The sequence below is a fragment of the Copidosoma floridanum genome, unplaced genomic scaffold, assembly GCF_036245765.1.
Source record: "Copidosoma floridanum isolate Cflo_tuat_1 unplaced genomic scaffold, Cflo_Japanese_pri ptg000019l, whole genome shotgun sequence".
NCBI classification, from domain to species: domain Eukaryota; kingdom Metazoa; phylum Arthropoda; class Insecta; order Hymenoptera; family Encyrtidae; genus Copidosoma; species Copidosoma floridanum.
In genome coordinates, this window is record NW_028321896.1 from 17,890,732 (window position 1) to 17,908,843 (window position 18,112).

The 18,112-nt window shown below is 31.8% G+C and overlaps 1 protein-coding gene across 6 annotated transcripts; it reads right to left on the bottom strand.

Annotated features, from left to right (window-relative positions):
• Positions 1–105: 105 nt before the first annotated feature.
• On the bottom strand, positions 106–17,740 carry Pten (phosphatase and tensin-like protein). 6 transcript variants are annotated; one of them, XM_014351552.2, is made up of 10 exons: positions 17,269–17,740; positions 12,060–12,876; positions 11,718–11,949; positions 11,507–11,636; positions 11,146–11,424; positions 10,922–11,067; positions 10,688–10,848; positions 10,345–10,614; positions 10,065–10,242; positions 106–1,442 (listed from the first exon to the last, which is right to left on the bottom strand). In XM_014351552.2, exons 2-10 carry the CDS (start codon positions 12,231–12,233, stop codon positions 1,423–1,425), a joined length of 1,590 nt encoding a protein of 529 aa, XP_014207038.2. In that variant the 5' UTR covers positions 12,234–12,876; positions 17,269–17,740; the 3' UTR covers positions 106–1,422. The 6 variants fall into 6 exon arrangements, with proteins under 6 accessions (XP_014207038.2, XP_014207037.2, XP_089449459.1 ...); XM_014351551.2 differs by lacking the exon at positions 106–1,442 and adding an exon at positions 4,294–5,206; XM_089593333.1 differs by lacking the exon at positions 106–1,442 and adding an exon at positions 6,228–6,567.
• Between the last annotated feature and the right edge of the window lie 372 nt (positions 17,741–18,112).

An 18,112-nucleotide genomic window follows, 5' to 3' on the forward strand; every position in this document is an offset into this window, starting at 1 on the left:
AATCAAACTTTTTCAGTACCAAAACTTTCTGTTTAAGGAATGAAGAGGAAATGGATGAAGGGAAATAAAAATTGGTTAATAAATTATACACAATTCAACTTATTATGGTTTGGTAAATTTAATTTAAAAATTTTAGCTAACTCGTGCAGATATTCACTTTTTTTTATTTTTCCTGAAAATCTTTCAAATAAACATGCTGAGGAGATAATATTTCATTTTGAAAATATTTTAATAATTACACGCCACAATTTACATCCGAGTCCAGAGCAATTTGAATAAATCTTGCAATCAGCGTACAATGAACTTTTATATACAGCCTTTTCTTCCAAACTTGTACTTTTATAACTACATATTTACTTAAAAACATATTTTTTTTTTTATTCAGGATCGCGATCGTCGTTGATCGGTAATAAAAAGCATCTATATATATATATACATTATATATTAAATGACATAAAACATTACTTAATTTATAAATTAAAATTTGTACTTTCACTGCCACAAAAGCCGATTTAATATTATTTATGGTATGAATAATCGTAACAACTAATGAAAAATGATTATAAACAAATTAAAACGAAGGGAAAAAAGTAAAAATATTATTAGGTACCATGAAGTGTAAAAACAATGCTTATGCAACAAACATTAAAATATTGTACGTATTTAAATGGTGCATAAAAATGATGTCATACATAAACAAATATATATGTATGTAAATAATAAAAAGGCTTAAAAATCAACTTTTTGATTATAAATCAAACCATCCTACACATTAATGAAAGTTAATTAATAAATTCTTTTACGTTCTTTACATTTGATTGTTCAAGTGACAGTTTTAAATATTATATTTATAAAATATTCGAAAATTTTCATTCACGTGTAAAATTCATTTTTCATACTGTAAAGAGTACTTGTACCAAATACATAAAAGTATAAGATAAAAATTGAAATAAAAAAAATAAAAAGTTCGTCTAATCCAATACATGGTGTAAAATTAATGTTCAATGAAATTTAATATCATTCAATAGTTACGAGACACTTTGCAACGATATTATGCAAAAATATCAATCATAAAAAAAAAAAAAAAAATGTAGACAAGGCAAACATTGATTTGAGTAAATCGAAACAAACTCGTTCGACTGTATCCTGTAATGTACCAATGTTTATCACAAAAAAAAGTGAGAGGGCAGGTTCAACGATATGTACGGCATGCAGAATTTCAGGAAGCATAAGTCAATTTGTAACCATCAACATCAAGCAGAATGGCGTGACGACACAGAACCACTGCACGCATAGATTGTGCGTTTCTGCCTTTGCTTACGCACTTGCTACTTGGCATGTACGGATGCTGCGATTTGAAGATGATCAACTGAAGAAGAAGGCGACCATCTAGGAAGAGCACATCAATTGCTGATCTCAAAGTCACAAGTACGTGGATTCTCCTGCAAGCAGATCTAACGTCAGCTACTCGTCTTATACTTTTTATCTTACCCCTTCATCTTTTTTTTTACGTTTGATTAAATTTTATTTATCTCTTATCATCCTTATGATAAAATATTAATCCACATTAATGGCATAAAATTAAATCATAATTAAATAAACAAAAAAAAACAATTTAAGAAAATATTTTGAAAAAAATCTTCAACTGCTCGTTAAATTTTTGTTTCTCAAAAGGTGAAATTTTTATCTTTTATGCTGAATCAGTGAATGTGCATGTTAATTATAATAAATAAAAAAAAAGAACTTTACAAATTGAACTCTGAAACAAGAGCACTTTTTGGAACATTTTAATAATGATCATTTTTATCATTACATTATTTAATGTTTTTGCAACATTGATTTTCTATCTAATTTGTTAATAGAAAATATAAAACCATACTACATGTTAGTATTCGAAAAATTAATTAGTGTGATTAATATGTGAAAATGGTTTAAAGAAAATATATAAAGAGCATCAGTACCAAAGAAATAAGCCAATTATGTGTTAATTAGATTCCTCGTTATTTCATACAAGGTTAGTATAAGCATAGTTGCTTTTCGTTAGAGATAACACAGCACACTAAAAATAATTATGTTAATGTAGACTAATCTCTATCAAGCATGCATCAAATTTTATCAAATATAAAAATTGTATTTGTATTTAGCGAAAAATAATTAACTTGAATTATAACATAAGAATGTGCTTTTAAAATTACCAATATCACAACGCCGTGAGTGTGTAAATAATATAGAATGGCTTAAAAACAGAAAACCATCGCTCGCGTGAAATTCGACAATTAGCGAATTAATATCGCGTTTTGTTTGTTGTTAAAAGAAATTACATAAAACAACAGTTGTTGAATTTAATTACTTATTTTCAACATAATATATATGTACGTGGATGCAATTAAAAAGCTTTGCTGGTTCATCCGGAGGGATAGAACATGTCTTGTGGGAAAACTTTTAGTCTTTGTATAGTTCCATTGTTATTTTTTTATTATATATTTTATTTCTCACTTTCGGTTATTATTTGTATTTCTTTTTATTCGCGGACGTTTAAATGTACAAATATAAATATATATATATATATATATATATACGATTAGTTTTATATTCACGATATCTGGGTCTACCGGTCTCTTTCCGTCTACAGCCAACTTCTCATTCTCGTACACAAAGACAGTGAAAAATCGCTACTACCTGAGGTAATTCCTATATTCTCTAACCTTAATAAATATACTTTTCTTCTTTAGTTTCAAAAATTTTTCTGCTTGCTACGCAGGAGCGTGAAAGACGCGTGGAAAACTGGTCGTACGCTTACAATTGAGGAGAAAAAAAAAATTTCCAGCACAATATTCCTGATATTGGCAAGAGGCAATGCATGTAACTGAAAACTTAATCGAAGCAACTAAATACTACATTATAAATCCGCAGATTTACAGTGTACTTACATAGAAATTTTATCTTTCGAATATTCTTACTTTTTACAATTTTGTCTGGCTTATACTACAAGCTCAGCTTACGCGATAAAGAATATGGTCTATGTCAATTTTCTTCATTCACACAAGACTTAACAGTACAATAAAACATAACTGTAATTTTGTGGACCAAGTTGTACTGAATCGCATGATTGTACGAAACATTTTTAAAACTCATGCTTAATGTAGAAGGATGTAATACAAATGTATTCATAAATCGAGATGTCTTTTTTACATTTATAATGTTCATCTTTTTGCCTTAATTTGACGTAACGTCATTATCAGAATTTAGACAAGGTTTATTAAAACTAATCAAAAAAAATTTGCAATACTGTTTGTCAGTTACGAGTGCCAAAAACATAATAAAAATTTGTCTCACTAACCCAATATACAAGTATGTTTACACAAGTACGTAAAATGCATTTCATCATAGTGATTGTACAGAGCAAAGAAGAATCGTCTGTAATGAAAACCTTGTTTTTTTTTTTTTCATTAGTTGCTTGCAGTTCAGAAAGTGGGATGCTTTGTGCCTTAAAATTTTTATATGTTTTTATTATTCTGATTCTACGTCGTTTTATGTTGACGTATACTCTGATTCAACATTCGATACAGTATACATTTTTATTTCAGCCACTTTTTCCACTGACATGCATGCGCTTGACAAAATTATATAGGTAATTTAGTTTGTTGTATATACGACAAAGTTTTTTTTTTTTACTACTTGTATTTAACATTTATTGATTTTTTAAAAATTGATCTACCAATTGGATTTGATCGATGACAGATTTTAATATACTCTAAAAATTACTTTAAATATTTTCATGAAGAAAAAAAATGAATAACAAATACTACTCAATCAATAATTACTTTTAATTTCATAAAAATACTGTAATAATTTTCTACGTTTCTCCGATTCTCCCTTTCAAATCTATCTATTACCACATTTAAAACTTAAAGCGCATATCCCAAAACATTTGGATTACTTTTAAGAGAAATTGTTAACTGTTCGGTAGGTTTCCGTTTTCTATCACATGAAACACATAATATAATTTGTTATATTTCTTTTACATTGAATGAAACATTTTCCATTACATAAAAAATTATACTTTCTTTAAGTTTTCTACTCAGCAACATTGACGACTTGTACTGAATTTTTTTTCCAATTCAATATGTATTTAAATATTGCACGACAAGATAATGTATTGTTGAATCATAAAAAGTTTTTTTTCTAACATTTAAAAAATATTCAAAAGCGATAGAGTTGCATGCGTGAAAGTAAGAAAATCCTCCGATGAAGAATTTTTATCTGACAATAAAATTTAGAGAAAACGAATGGCCGTAACTGGACTCGCAGGTGGTACACTTTAATTTTTCTCCGTTAAAAATAATGATAAGCATGACACCTGTCGTATTGTATTTTGAATGTAGAATGTGTGTTAACGCTCAGTTTTTTTCGTAGTATCATTTTTTGAAGACACGAAGAATATGGATGGTACAAGATAACCAAATTAGGATGTTGCAAGAAAAAAATCTAGGTCCGTAAGATGTATCATCAAAAATATTGAATAGTTTTTTTTTCCTTTTGTAGCGTACATAAAAAAAAATAACGAAGACAATCAATTTGAGTATATTTCAAACCTCCCTCCACCATATTTTAAGTCAGTTCGTCTTTAACATGAAAATATTATAACAATCTGATGCCTTCCAAATGTTCAAGAGCTCAATCTTTGTCGATTTCCATTCATGAAATAAAATATGAAACACGTGTGCAATATTTTTCAACATCTACCTGACGGACCGTATATAATTAAAATTTTTGTTTTTCATGGAACATCCAAAATCTGGAAAATATGTGGTCTGCATATGCAGATATCTAACATACTCAACACCCTTACACTTGATTTATCAACTTTCGCTCCACCCACCAATGTTTTGCATGCTTATGCCAATTTAATTTATATTAACTACTACTATTATTATTATTATTATTATTATTACATTATTAATATTATTGACTGTTATCATATTTGCCTTATGAAAATAATTTTTATCATATTTTGCTTTTTCGTCTTTTATCCATCTGTACACTAATTTTTTTTTTTCCTCTGTTTGTATTTTACAAAGAAACGCTTCATTTCTCTTCATTCACCTTCAGCGAAAAATCAATACTTGTGGTTTTGGTGGTCTTCGTCGATGTATGTCTGATTTGAGAACTTTGGCGTACTTATCCACACGTTCTCGAATGACGACTTTAAATAAGAATAATACAATATAAGTCAGTTTTGGAATTGATCTTGGCATGAATTTTATCTTGTACACAAAGATCGATGAATCTAATTTCTATATCGACTGACAATAAGAAATATTGCGTTTTAAACATTTTTTATTTGGTATTGTCAAGAGTACTCGAAATTTGCTAGAAAATTTTACACAATTACATGATGTAATTAAAATAATGTCACAAAAGTATTACTTTTCAATTCTAATCACGATATCAGTATATAAGTGAATAACTACGTATTTGGTGACTGTATGTAAATATTACTGGTGTATAATAATAGTACTCTGAACCATTACTCACGTAAAACATTAAAAAATGTCACTAAATCGTCAGGAATAAATTTCTCAATGTACTTGTATTGACTAGATCATAAAAATTATTACTATTAAAAATTGGCATTCCAAGACCATTTTCACATTGAATTTGTTAAATACAAATTTTTATACTGCGATCCTATCTATGCTAAACATGGATCTAAAGCATATTCGTGATCTATGTAGTTATGTACAATTACGTAACCGGACTTTTATAGATTGTCTTGGCCAAAGAGAAGTCATGACAGCATTTTTTATTTTTCGTCATTTTTAGCCAACTTCCAATTACTTATCTTTATTGAAATTAAAAAATCGCATTGACAATGCCGTTTTGAATAGTATTGTTTTTAGTGTTGTTATGCAATAAAATGCATCAAAAAAACTCGTAACATTATTAAATAAGTATGATCGAAGCCTATTTTACAACTTTATTCGTTTTCATACAAAATGATTATTCCATAATTGATAACATTCAAAATGGGCGGTTGAAATAACACGTGTGCAAAATATTTATCACACATCTTTAATATTCGTTGAAAACATCACATCCTTTCTACTGATTAACATTCGCATGATAATAAAGTAGTTTGAAACAAATTTATATAGAACTCAACAGAAAAAAATATGATCAACAATAAGTATTAGACATCAAAAATTTTTTCAATTCATCGACCTTGTATAGTAATACCATCATCACAAAAAAGTATTTGGAATATTTTAAATATTAAAATATTGTTTCCTTCTTGTGATTAAAAAAAAAAGTGCCTTATGTAAGTACGATTCATGCGTGTAAAACGGCAAGTTCATAAAACAGTAGCTCACACGGTGATGCAACATGGAAATCGTGGCTAGTTGATAGAGTTATTAAAATATCGTAATTTAATGTTTTGTTTAAAATGACTTGACAGTTCCAGGATGAATGAAGATGATGGGCGACTACGAGCTCACGAAACATCTATCATCCCTCCATCCGACAAGAGGCGATAACGGCCCACGCGCTCACGATCCAAGTCCACTGCGAGGAGTCAACATACATATTTTCGTACATTAAATTTAGATAAAGAGAATAAAAAAAAAAAAAAAAAAAAAAAAGATTACAAAAGATCGATATTACTTGAACATACTGAAGTTTATACAGGTTGCAAAATCACACACGTTTACGATGAAGCAGGTGCTCTTCTCAAAATACAAAAAAATTTAGATAAGTGGAACGCAAGGCAATAACTCTTTTTGGAAATTGTTTTACGATGTATCTACGATGGATCAATTGGAAATACTGTAGATTTTTATAGGTCCATTGTTTAAGTATTTTTATACAAGTTTCCGTTATTATTTTCTTTCAATTGAAATGGACATATAAAAAAGTTTCGGTAATTATGATGATAAAAGAAAATCATCAAAATTACAGAAATTACGTAACGTGCAGTCATGTCTCGTATGCAATGACATTTCACTCTCAAAAAAATTTCATCTACACCAAGTACGTGTTTTTTGTTTTTATCGTGTATAATATTTAGGTCATTCAGTGGGAAATTTCACATTTTAATATAGAAAATTTATTCGACGCTTTTCGTAAATAAAAAAAAAAAAAAAAAAAAAAAAAAAATCATGCTCAATAAAATTATTTGAAAATAAACATGCTTACATAACTACATAAATAGAATAACAATTCAGGCTTTCTCGAAGTATTGTAGAAGAATGCTTTAGGTAATACGTTATCTTTTGCACTCAATTTAGGTAAAAGAAGCAATAACAAAAACATAATATATTATAATTGGTAAAATAAAATTATGTAGGGTGTATTGACATGTAATCATGTTCATAATTTAGAAATAGAAATCAACAACATAGAAATGTATGAATTAATAAACGGGCTTGTACATTTCAAAGTTTTTCAAGCAATAATAGCAATATAATAATAGATATACAACACAAAAATAATGACAGCAATTATTGTGACAATAATAGATTTTATATATATATATATACATGATAAAGTAGCAAAATTTTAACACAGACGTGATGATATACATGTAATAATAATAATAATAATAATAATAATAATAATAATAATAATAAATCTAATAGTAGTTAGTAGTAGTATAGTAGTAGTAATAGTTAGGGTAGCGGTAGTAGTAGTAGCAGTCGTAAGAGTTATAATAATATTAATAATAATAACAATACGTGGTATGAGTTGTATTGTATAGTATCACAAAATAATGATTTTTATAATGCAACTAGCTACATTCACTGATACAACAATTTTACGATACGCCGAAAAATGCATTTTTCTTAACACTCATGCGTTGTAAATTGTAATTATGTGTTTTGTATTTTATATTTGTTGTTTAAGGGGTAAGGGCAGGGGAAGCGAAAGACGACATGGTAGTGCCTAAACGATCAATTCAGTTAGTACCTAAACTCTAAAGTCATTTGACTAAAGTATGAAAGTTAAAAAAAAATTATCTATGCATACAAAAACAAAAAGTATATTATTTTCAATAAAATGTAAAATAAGTTAGTTTTTTGTTTGTATTCATTATGTTTAAAAAAATATGATAAAAAGAAATTGACCATTCAAAAATTATCAAACGATTTTTTTCAACTTAATAAATTTATTTTCCATACTCATAAACTAATAAAATTTTTTGAATATGTATAATGTGTAATATTTTATTGTAATGACATTTAACAGATCTAAAGTATATGCATATAGAAAAAAAATTTTATACAATAAATTTCAAGTTAAAGTCACCGTATTTTATTCTCTTATATAGTAAATTAAAAATCAGTCTTCCTTATAATGGTTCTTGTTTATCATTTCTAAATTATATTAATATTTTTACGTTGTCATATACAATAGCAGGGCTATTCAATGTGCTTTTCTACCACTTTTTATCTCTTCTTGTGCATCAGTAACAGAGGAAAAGAAAAGAATGTGAAAGAAGAGTCCCTTTAAGCTCTATCTACAGTTATGAACCTAAACATCTTTTTTCAAAATATTTTCTGGCTTCCTCGGGACTTTTTCGTTTTTCTCCACCTACACAGTGAGTACCAAGACAATGAAGCACAGATGATTGCCCATGCAATTATATGTGAACTTGAGAGTTTTTATCAATTTATTAGTTATTTTAGTCTAATATTTTTGTTGATCTTCTGGGTTATTGATCTTATTAGTGATTTTTATATACTAATCATATTTCTCGTAGTGCAAATGATTTCCAATCAATTTCGATCGAATTTTTTTTTTTTTTTTTTTTCTTTTAATTAAAATAAATAATCAGACTTTTGATGAGAGTTGGGATAAAAAATATTAAAATTGACGAAAAATCTAAAGATTTAAAAGTGTTTGTTTTAATTAAAATTAATTATAAATCATTATAAATCATCATGTATATTGTACACAAGAGTCAATTGATTTAAAAACGTAATAAAATTACCCAAAGGTCTATATAATATTTCTTAAAGAATTTATAATCACGTAATTCATAAAATTTAATTGTCTACTAATATAGTACTGTAATGAAGCGCCATATAGCGCCACACAGCAATATATATATATATATATATATTTACATAATTTAACCCAGTAGGATTACTAACAGCTTTTTCAATATCCATCTTAATAAATGGCATAAAATTGCATATTAAAAATCATAAAAATTTTGAATTTTTAGCTCATTAAAAAAGCATGTATTAAAACTTTTTTAATTAATAAAGTTGTGAATCTGTCAAATCCAACCAAGACATCTAGCTTAATAAATCACTGTAAAAATTTGTAAATGGTTGACTTTTAAACATTTACATAGAAACTATCACAAAACGAATTTTTCTACTGATATTTTTAACAACATTATGAAACATTATTGATTTTTTCCCCCTAATCACTGAATACACTCTTATACCCACATTAAATATATCTATGTTGTATAAGTATCTAACTTTTTTTTTTACTAGACGTTTATCTAACGTTTGACATACATTATATAAGTCAGATCATTAAAGAAACTTCGCTAAATATGATTACATTCGGATTTAAAAAATGCAATTGCATTTTTGAAGCAATTTTGCTCTTGCTTAAAAGACAAAATATGTAGCAATAGTCCTCAAATAATAAGCTATAAATCACAATTTTTAACCATACAGTTTTTTAGTTGATCAATGTATGTAAACATTCACTAGTCAAGGATTTAAAAACGTACGATCGTAAAAAAAGTATACCGGTTAAATGGATCTAAGCTAATAGCAAAAGAAAGCGCTTAAGTACTGAAAATGGCAAAATAAAATATTACAAGTCCGTAGTAAGGGATCGAAAGAGTCCTGATCGTTTAATGGCGCTAACAGTGGATTTTGACTGTGGACTACCCATTTTGTCCCTGTCCCCACAAGGATGTGACTCTTTAGATGTTCCTTCATAACAAGCTCTGTGCTGGGTGGCAGTGCAAGGTATATTGTGTCTACAGCCGTGTGTGTGAGAATGGCATTTCACCACCAGAGATGCAGAAGACTCACCCGACTCCCAACCATCTTCGTCTCCTGTAGTGTCACATTCACTGCTTTCACCTTCGCTCGATTCACTTGGCGTTTCCTGACCACCTAGACCAATTGGTAGGTCCTCACTGGTTCGTCCTATTGGTGCTGCAACAGCTGGCAATACGTTGTTGCCTACTCTATTCATATATAAACTAACCTATAAAAAAAAATTGCAAATATTGTTAGCATTTTAAGTACAATAAATTTTATGTAAACTTATACTTTATTAAGCTTTGAGTATTGAAAGATAATATATTACCTTAAAGTCAGGACTGAAAATCTTGTGATTTTTGTCTTTATGGGCACAATCTAAACCCCATTTGTCAATGGTTAAAACTAATTGTGGCAAAGTATCTAAACTAGCTAATGATCCTGTTCTAGGTTTGGCATGAACCATTGGTAACTCCATGGCCGTCCCATCGCAGCTCAATGCTCTTGCTGTTCGTTCAATTGGTCCTCCATTATCATGTTCAGACGTCACGTGTTCGGAGACAAAAAATGTATTGAACCAAAAGTGAAATATTTTTTCCTATAAAACGTATTGTTTAATTAATGGAAGTTATGAAGATGTAAATATATGTAATAGCTCAAGTCAAACTTACTTTCCGCTTTACTTTTGGTGTTGTGTAAAAATCTACTCTTATATCACCTTTGATGGAAACACTCTGCCGCAAAGGTATAGAAAGAGTACTGGTACCTTTTCGGACCTCGTATGTGTCAGAACTAAATATTTTCTTTTTAGCCTCAAATATCACAAAGCGGTCTAAAAAAGCGAAAAAATTCGTTATTATTTAAAATTATAATTTAAATAATTTTTCATGTTTAGAGATACTTACATCCCTGACCTCCATTCAAAATAGGTACCGAATCTAGTTTGATTTCCCGCAAAATCAAAGTTACTGGTTGATAGTTAAGACCATCCTGGACAAGAGTAGCATAGTAATTCACATACCTCCTCTGCGATGGTATTGTAACGCCTTTTCTGAATTTAAAAAAATGTTTAAACTCTCTTTCTTGGATATTTCATTACTCAAAGTTCTGATAAAACTGATTATTTTACCTGTCAGTTGTTCTTTTTGTTCCATAAAAATTGAGGGCCTCAGTAGCTGTTTCACATTGTTTACTGTGAAGGAGATAACAGCTTACCATTACTCCAGTTCTACCTTTACCAGCCTTGCAGTGAACAGCAGCGACGTTTTTTTCATTTTCCATAAGCCATTTATGTACGTCCTCACAGAAAGGTTTGATCATTTCCATCGAAGGTGGATTGTGATCATCAAAAGCATATGTTGCTACTCTATGTTGGAATTTTTTACTGTCATACGATCTTTCGGAACAGCTGTGAAGATGTAATAAAGTTGTAGTTGAAAATAAAATTTTTTAATTAGTATAGTTTGTATTTATCAAGGTGGTTTACTTACAGATTGTATAGTTTGTAATGATTTTTATGCTTGAATTCTAAAAGTTTGACCACATCATCTATATGATTTCTATACACACTTTCCAGTTTTTCAGCTGGAAACCCCATAGCTATTAAGTTTTCTTTTATATCTATAATTTAGTGCATCAAGGAAATATAAAAGTAAATAAAAGATTTATAAACAAAGTAATAAAAACCATGAAAAAGGATACATGTGAGATCAAGATCAAAGCCATCTGCAGTAAAACGTTTCCTGTGCTTACTGACTAGCCCCTTTATGGGGTTGGTTATTTTCATGTTGCTGATTGTATTGGCCATGCTTGCTTGGTTTTGCTTCAACTCATTTGTTCCAGACTGAAGTAACTCTGCTCCAGTCTCTTCCTCCTCTTCCCTCTCCTCCTCAGAATCTTCTCTGCTTCTCCTTTTTCTGGGTCCAGTTTCACTCTGTTTCAAGAATAAAACAATCAATTTTCAACAAGTACTCAGCTAGTTGCAATGTTGTCTTAAAAATAAAATGGTTTTTTTCATTAATTAAATTAAATAAAAGTAAGTACCCTTGATCTGAGAGCTGGAGTGTCACACAAGCCCAAGTCTGGTCCTCTTGGTTCTTCCACACAAACATGGAAAGGAGTTACAGTTGCAGATATTTGTTCAGAGATCTTATTATTCAACCTGTTACTTGATTGTTTCCTACAGGAAAAGCATACACCCATCAATTCGCAGAACATAAGTTCTGTGTATTGTCCATTTCATGAGAGACTAATGAAATTTATTTTCCTAAAGCATATTGTGCTATTAGGACACTATTCATTCAAAACTCCACAGTCACTTGCACTGTTTAACAAATATTCGTGTTATAGGTACTCATAAAAATAAAAAAAGTATGGTGTAAAACATGAAAACTCAGATGCTAATAACGGCTGTAACATGATTTCATTTTTTTTTCTTTTTCACTTGTGGAAGCACAAAAATGCAATGACAAGCTTGACTTGCATTCATAGCACATTAATCTTGATTTTTTGCCCACATTGTCTTGACAATGATTCCCTCAAAAAGTTTACAAATCCAAATTGGTAAGCTACTTCACTATGTAATAATCACAGACATTATAATACCAGAAGTAGAGCGCGTGATTTTAACATGTATAAATCAGTCAGAAAAAAAAAATATTAAACAATGAGCATTTTTTATTAAAATTCTAAATATCACACACTTGTAGTTGTCGTCTACAAATGCACTTGAATATAACTGTTTTTACTTTTCATCCTTTTTTTCTGTTAACTACTTGTACAACACACTTAATCTAAATCGGAGTATTGTGTTTCTTCAACTCGACGCTTCACGCACCATGATGCACACAAATCTGCAACCCTAGAAAAAAAAAAAAAAAAAATTACATTAGAAAATCAATGGAATAATTATCACAAGTACAACATTGAATACGAATAAGATATAGTGAACTGGAGTTTTAGAAAGTAAAACACAAAACGATTGTGCTGTCAAAGGATTGGGATCGAGGCTTGATAAGAGATGTACTTATAAAACACAAAATCAGTAGGTACCAAAGTATCGTGCGCGGGGGGGGAGGAGGAGAGTTAAAAATGATATTTTAACACGTAAAAAAATGAGCATTCTCGCGCGAGCCGTAAGGTTATGTTTACGGGAGTACGTATAATGCATTTTGCGATGATAAAATCGGCAACGGCAACACCTATACGATGCGCTTTCTTGCTACGAGCATCCTCGGACTTGCTATATTAGTACTGTATGTGCTGTATGATTACGAAATTAAATACATACAAAGCAGGCGATAAAAGCACGGACGCTGAGCCAAGAGAGCGTTACACAGGTTAGAAAGTTTGAGGTAGAGAGATGAGCGATACAGAATACTTATATAGCCGCGAAGCTAATATAATAAGCATGGTATCGGTCGTATTTGTGGTCAATGCTTTCGAATACCTCTTCTTTGATAAGTAGGTATGTAAAAGATACACTCGATTCTGTCATTCATATAATGCATGTTGAAAAAAAAATAATGAAAATTCCAGTCTTGTGAATCAATATTCAAGCGATGCACTTACTTGTTATAAATGTAAATTTAATTGAATAAGTTCTTTATTGAAATTAAATGATTTGTCAATAAGCATAATGGGCATTTTTTTCAGAAATAGTCATCCACGGCAGTTCAGATTGTTTTATCTATACAAAGTTAACTTGTCATTACTTGAAAGATTATTCATAAAAAAAAATAATTCACTACATTCTACCTTGCGGTTTGAGCTAAAAAACGATGGAGCTCTGAAAGTTTTGGCAGTACTTAAATGATGCAACAAAAATTAAAGTTGCCCATATGCAATCAGGCGATGATTATAATTATGATGATAACAGCTCAAATACATTACACTCCAACACGTTAAGCGTAAAATAACGAACTGTCGTACGTGACTTTTATTTAGAATTCACTGCCCATGGCTTCATCGGTTACTTTTTTACATGCAAATCAATTTTGTCCCTCACTTTGTTTGGGTTTACTTTTGTTAGATACACATGTTATACTGTTCTACCCAGTGATTTTTCAAGCTAATTAAATTTGTGGTGACTGTCTTAAAGTTTATTTAAACTTCCCATTTTTTTGTAAAATTTCGTTCAACGTTCTGATGTAACGCGTTTTTATTTCAACAAACTTCTGAATGGCCATTTATATTTAATTCAGTAATTAGTATCTATTGAAATGGACTCTTTCCGGGTTTTTCGACATTACACTTGCAGTCAACTCAATTATTTAAGCTTAAAAAGTTACATGTACTAATTTCTATACTGGCCAACTCAAATAGTCATATTTTTATCACTGGAAAACTTAAAACCGTTTTTAATGAATTAAGTAACGTGTAAAATGCCAATAAATATACATTTCAATGATTTTTTTGTTTTTTCTATAGTAAGATGAAACCGGTGCATTAACATTTTGGCACAATGTTCGAGAAACATTTTTATAACTTACACTACTTTTATGGTAAAAATTGAAAAAAGGTTTTTTTTTTTATCGCGGCAACAATCATTCCAGGGGCCTAACTTATCAGGCGTCCAAAATGTGGCTAAAACAGCTTTCTGACTGGTCAAAACCACTTGTGTCGACCGTCAGTTGTTGTATTGTGTATAAACGTATATACACACACACACACGCCCAAATTGGCATCAACTCACTCATTATTGTACGTATGGATGAATTTCACTGTACGTAAAAGCTGTTAAAAGTGCGTTATGTATAACAAGTGGTTTTGACTAATCGAAAAGTACTTTGAACTCTTATCGTTACATGCCATATATGGACTACAAAGTTAATGAATCATATGTCTCTGTGATCACATTTCGCTATTAAAAACCATTTAAACGTCCCATACCACACCATGATACCTGACCTTTTATCAGTTAACGTGATTCACCATGGATATATAATATTAAGTGAATCTAGTAGCACCACTGCTCCGGTAATATTACACGGAACCCTGTGTTATCCTTCTTTCTCTCTCTCTATATTTACCATTTTATCACGTTCTTTCTTATACATTGTGTACTCATAATATATGTAATGTAAACGTATACGGGAAAATACGCCAGGATTGCCAGTGTGTTAGTGGTTACGACTATATTACGTATATATATTTACGTTGCTCTTTCGTGATTTTATAACATTGGCATAAACTCAAGCGTGTTTGCAAGAATAGGTGAATAAGTATAAGAAGAATGAAATTTATAATTCGAGATGAACAATTTACAAATTCTGTCAAAACCAATAAATTGTGACATGAATCACACCCCTTCACCCCCGATATGCTCGTTGAGGCTATACGACACAAAATATGTACGTTTCATTTCATTTCATCTGAATTTGACAGTGCATTTGTTGTCAAAACGAAGCAGACGACGCGACAAGCTAAAGTTCCCTTCGGTATACGCGCATATGCGTTAAAAAATATATAGTCAAGTAGGGACAATAAAACCGTGTTCGCTGGGCCATTAAGAACTTAAAAAAAAAAAAAAAAAGCTCCAAGCGTTTTCATCTCGGCGGTTTATCGAATATACAAATATAAGACATGCTTCAAGTATGAATATAATAGGTATTTAATGCGAATGTAATTATAACAGTCGGTCCCGAGAGCTTATCGGGTGTACAATAACCGACGTGATTAGTAATTTGCGTAAAATTAAATCTCCTATCAGCCTTCCCCCGAGAGTGTATAATATAGCCTCCAGGGATTTGAATTTTCCACGGTTCACAGCTTCGTGGATCGTTAAAAAAAAATTGTTGCATTTGATTCCCGTCAAAGCGGAACAACTCAACTTTTAGATCTACCGAATTCGGAGCGTTCGGATCCACGGCGATATAATATGTACAAGTGTACATACATTTTTTATATACATACAAATATACGAAATATTTACATGCAATAGGACCGACTCTGACCGCCTAAGCCAAATTAATCTGCATGTAAATGTATCGAGGATGAAATTGGAGCATCCGTATCGTGTATTATATTGGCGTCACGTATCATACACCCACACCTATATACTTAAACTCCAACCGTGACTTGAACTAGAGTTTTTTTTTTTGGGGGCTGCAAAAAAAAATTGTTAAATCATCCATTCGTGCGGTAACAAAGATCTTGATTGTACAACAAGTAAGTTTATTGTAACAAGCTGAAATAACGTACGGTAGTATCTTTTTTCGCGGAGCAAGCGAAATTGAGGCACGCAAAAGCGTAGTTTACCTATACCTAGTAGTATCGAGCAACCGAGCCGGGACGTGAACGTGCACTGCACTTGGATAATAATATGATATGTAGGTACACGGACGCGGAGCATAGAATAGGTTGTATGTATGTACATACAAATGCATGTATACATGGGGTTGGGGGCGGTGAAGGCGCAAGCGCGAATAGTGCGAAAGAGAGAGTCAGGGAGAGTTAGCAAGCCAGCACTGCTGGCCCAGCAGCATCAAGAGCAATCCGCGTAAACGATGGCGGTGTGTGTTTAGAGGTGTACGAGGACGAGGTGTCCATCAGCTGAAATGCCTCCCTGTGGATAATGCATAAAAGTAGGTATGTGTATGTATATATGTACTTGTGCCGGCTCGCTGCAACGCGACGCTCCTGAAAAGAACGAGCGAATTGTCTGCAATTTTTTTGACCCTCTTTGGGAAAACAAAAAAAAAATCCTTAGAGAGAAGAAAACCAAGAGGAAGACCAAAAAAATAAAAAGAGTTATAAGTAAAGCTATAGCCCTCGGCTTATTGGAAAGGGTAAAAAGTGAGAAACTCCGAAAAGGGTGTGCATACATTGCACAATTAGTCAACCCACTCAAATCTGCTACATCGCATACACATGATATATTTATGTACACTTACTTATTTTATAGCTATACTGTGCGTTTATATATTTAAGAGAAGAGCTTCAAGAACTGCTATCGCGTTCGCGTATACTTAATCCGTGAACCTCTCGTTGTGTGTATGTACATACATATATATATAACCTACTTGTCTGTATGTATTGTGTGTGTACACACATGCACGGTTACATACACGCAAACAAAGAAAAAAAAAGTCTCCTCGAGAGAAAGAGAAAGACGGACCCCAGTGTTATATCCCAAGAGTACTCCGACGATGATGTCGAGGGTAAGGGTGATAAAGGAAAGAAGGGGAGCCTATGGAAATGAAAATAATGAGTACGAGTGTAGGGTAAAGATAAAAAGGTTTTGCAAACTTACTCCTATAGATGTGGACAGAGTTTGGGTTTTCGGAGCGCTAAGATGCCTCCTCCGCCACCAGCTCCTCTTCGTCGCTGTGTGACACCGTCGTCGTCGTCGTCGTCGTCGGCGGCCCAGGTTACACTTCCACACATTAAGTATGTGTATTTATCGCGCACTGCTCCTTTTTATTCCAATACAACAGCAATTAAACTGTACGGGCGGCGAAACTGTGGCGGCTGCTGCTGCTGGTGTTGGTAGCTGAAGATGCTTTGATGTTTCTCATCGTCGGCGTCGTCGTCAGCTGCTGGGCAAAGGTGACACTCGGAGCCGAACCTTCTTCGACACTTTTATATTTTATGCGTGCAGCTTCGTGAAACTAGCGAAGCTAACTTGTGCCCAGCCGTCCAGCGGCAGGATTTCACGTATGTGTACCTATACGCGTTCGGTACCGCTCTTGTCACTCTTTCTGGGGTGGAATCCAGTTATACTATTACTACTCCGAAACTCCAAAACTCCAAAAGCAGCCCAAGCGAAAATCCATGCTACGCTAGCTATAGGTGTAACCTCTGTGCCTGTGTGCACGACCCAATCCAAACCATCCGTGATCCGACGACCGACAAATCAAATGTCGACATTGCCGACTCTATCCAACATTTCCAACCAATGCCAGAGAGCGGGGCTGGGAGAAGTTGAGCACCGAAAGGGGAGAGCCTATCTTGTGTGCAAGGGCTCATTTTAATATAGGACGTCCAAGAAGTAAGTATAGAATATAGATGTTTGTTATAGCGTCCTGTGAAAATTCACCTTTATGCTTCGCATTTGGAATTATCTCCTTGGAAATTATTTTTTTTTAGCAGCGTAT

Excerpts from the sequence above, each read along its gene's own strand:
- Pten (XM_014351550.2), bottom strand. The coding sequence starts at position 12,233 with ATGTTCTGCGAATTGATGGGTGTATGCTTTTCCTGTAGGAAACAATCA. Across the intron at positions 10,849-10,921 it reads TTTGAATGGAGGTCAGGGAT|ACCGCTTTGTGATATTTGAG; the intron begins GTAAGTATCTCT and ends TCGCTTTTTTAG. Across the intron at positions 10,615-10,687 it reads CACCAAAAGTAAAGCGGAAA|GAAAAAATATTTCACTTTTG; the intron begins GTAAGTTTGACT and ends TACGTTTTATAG.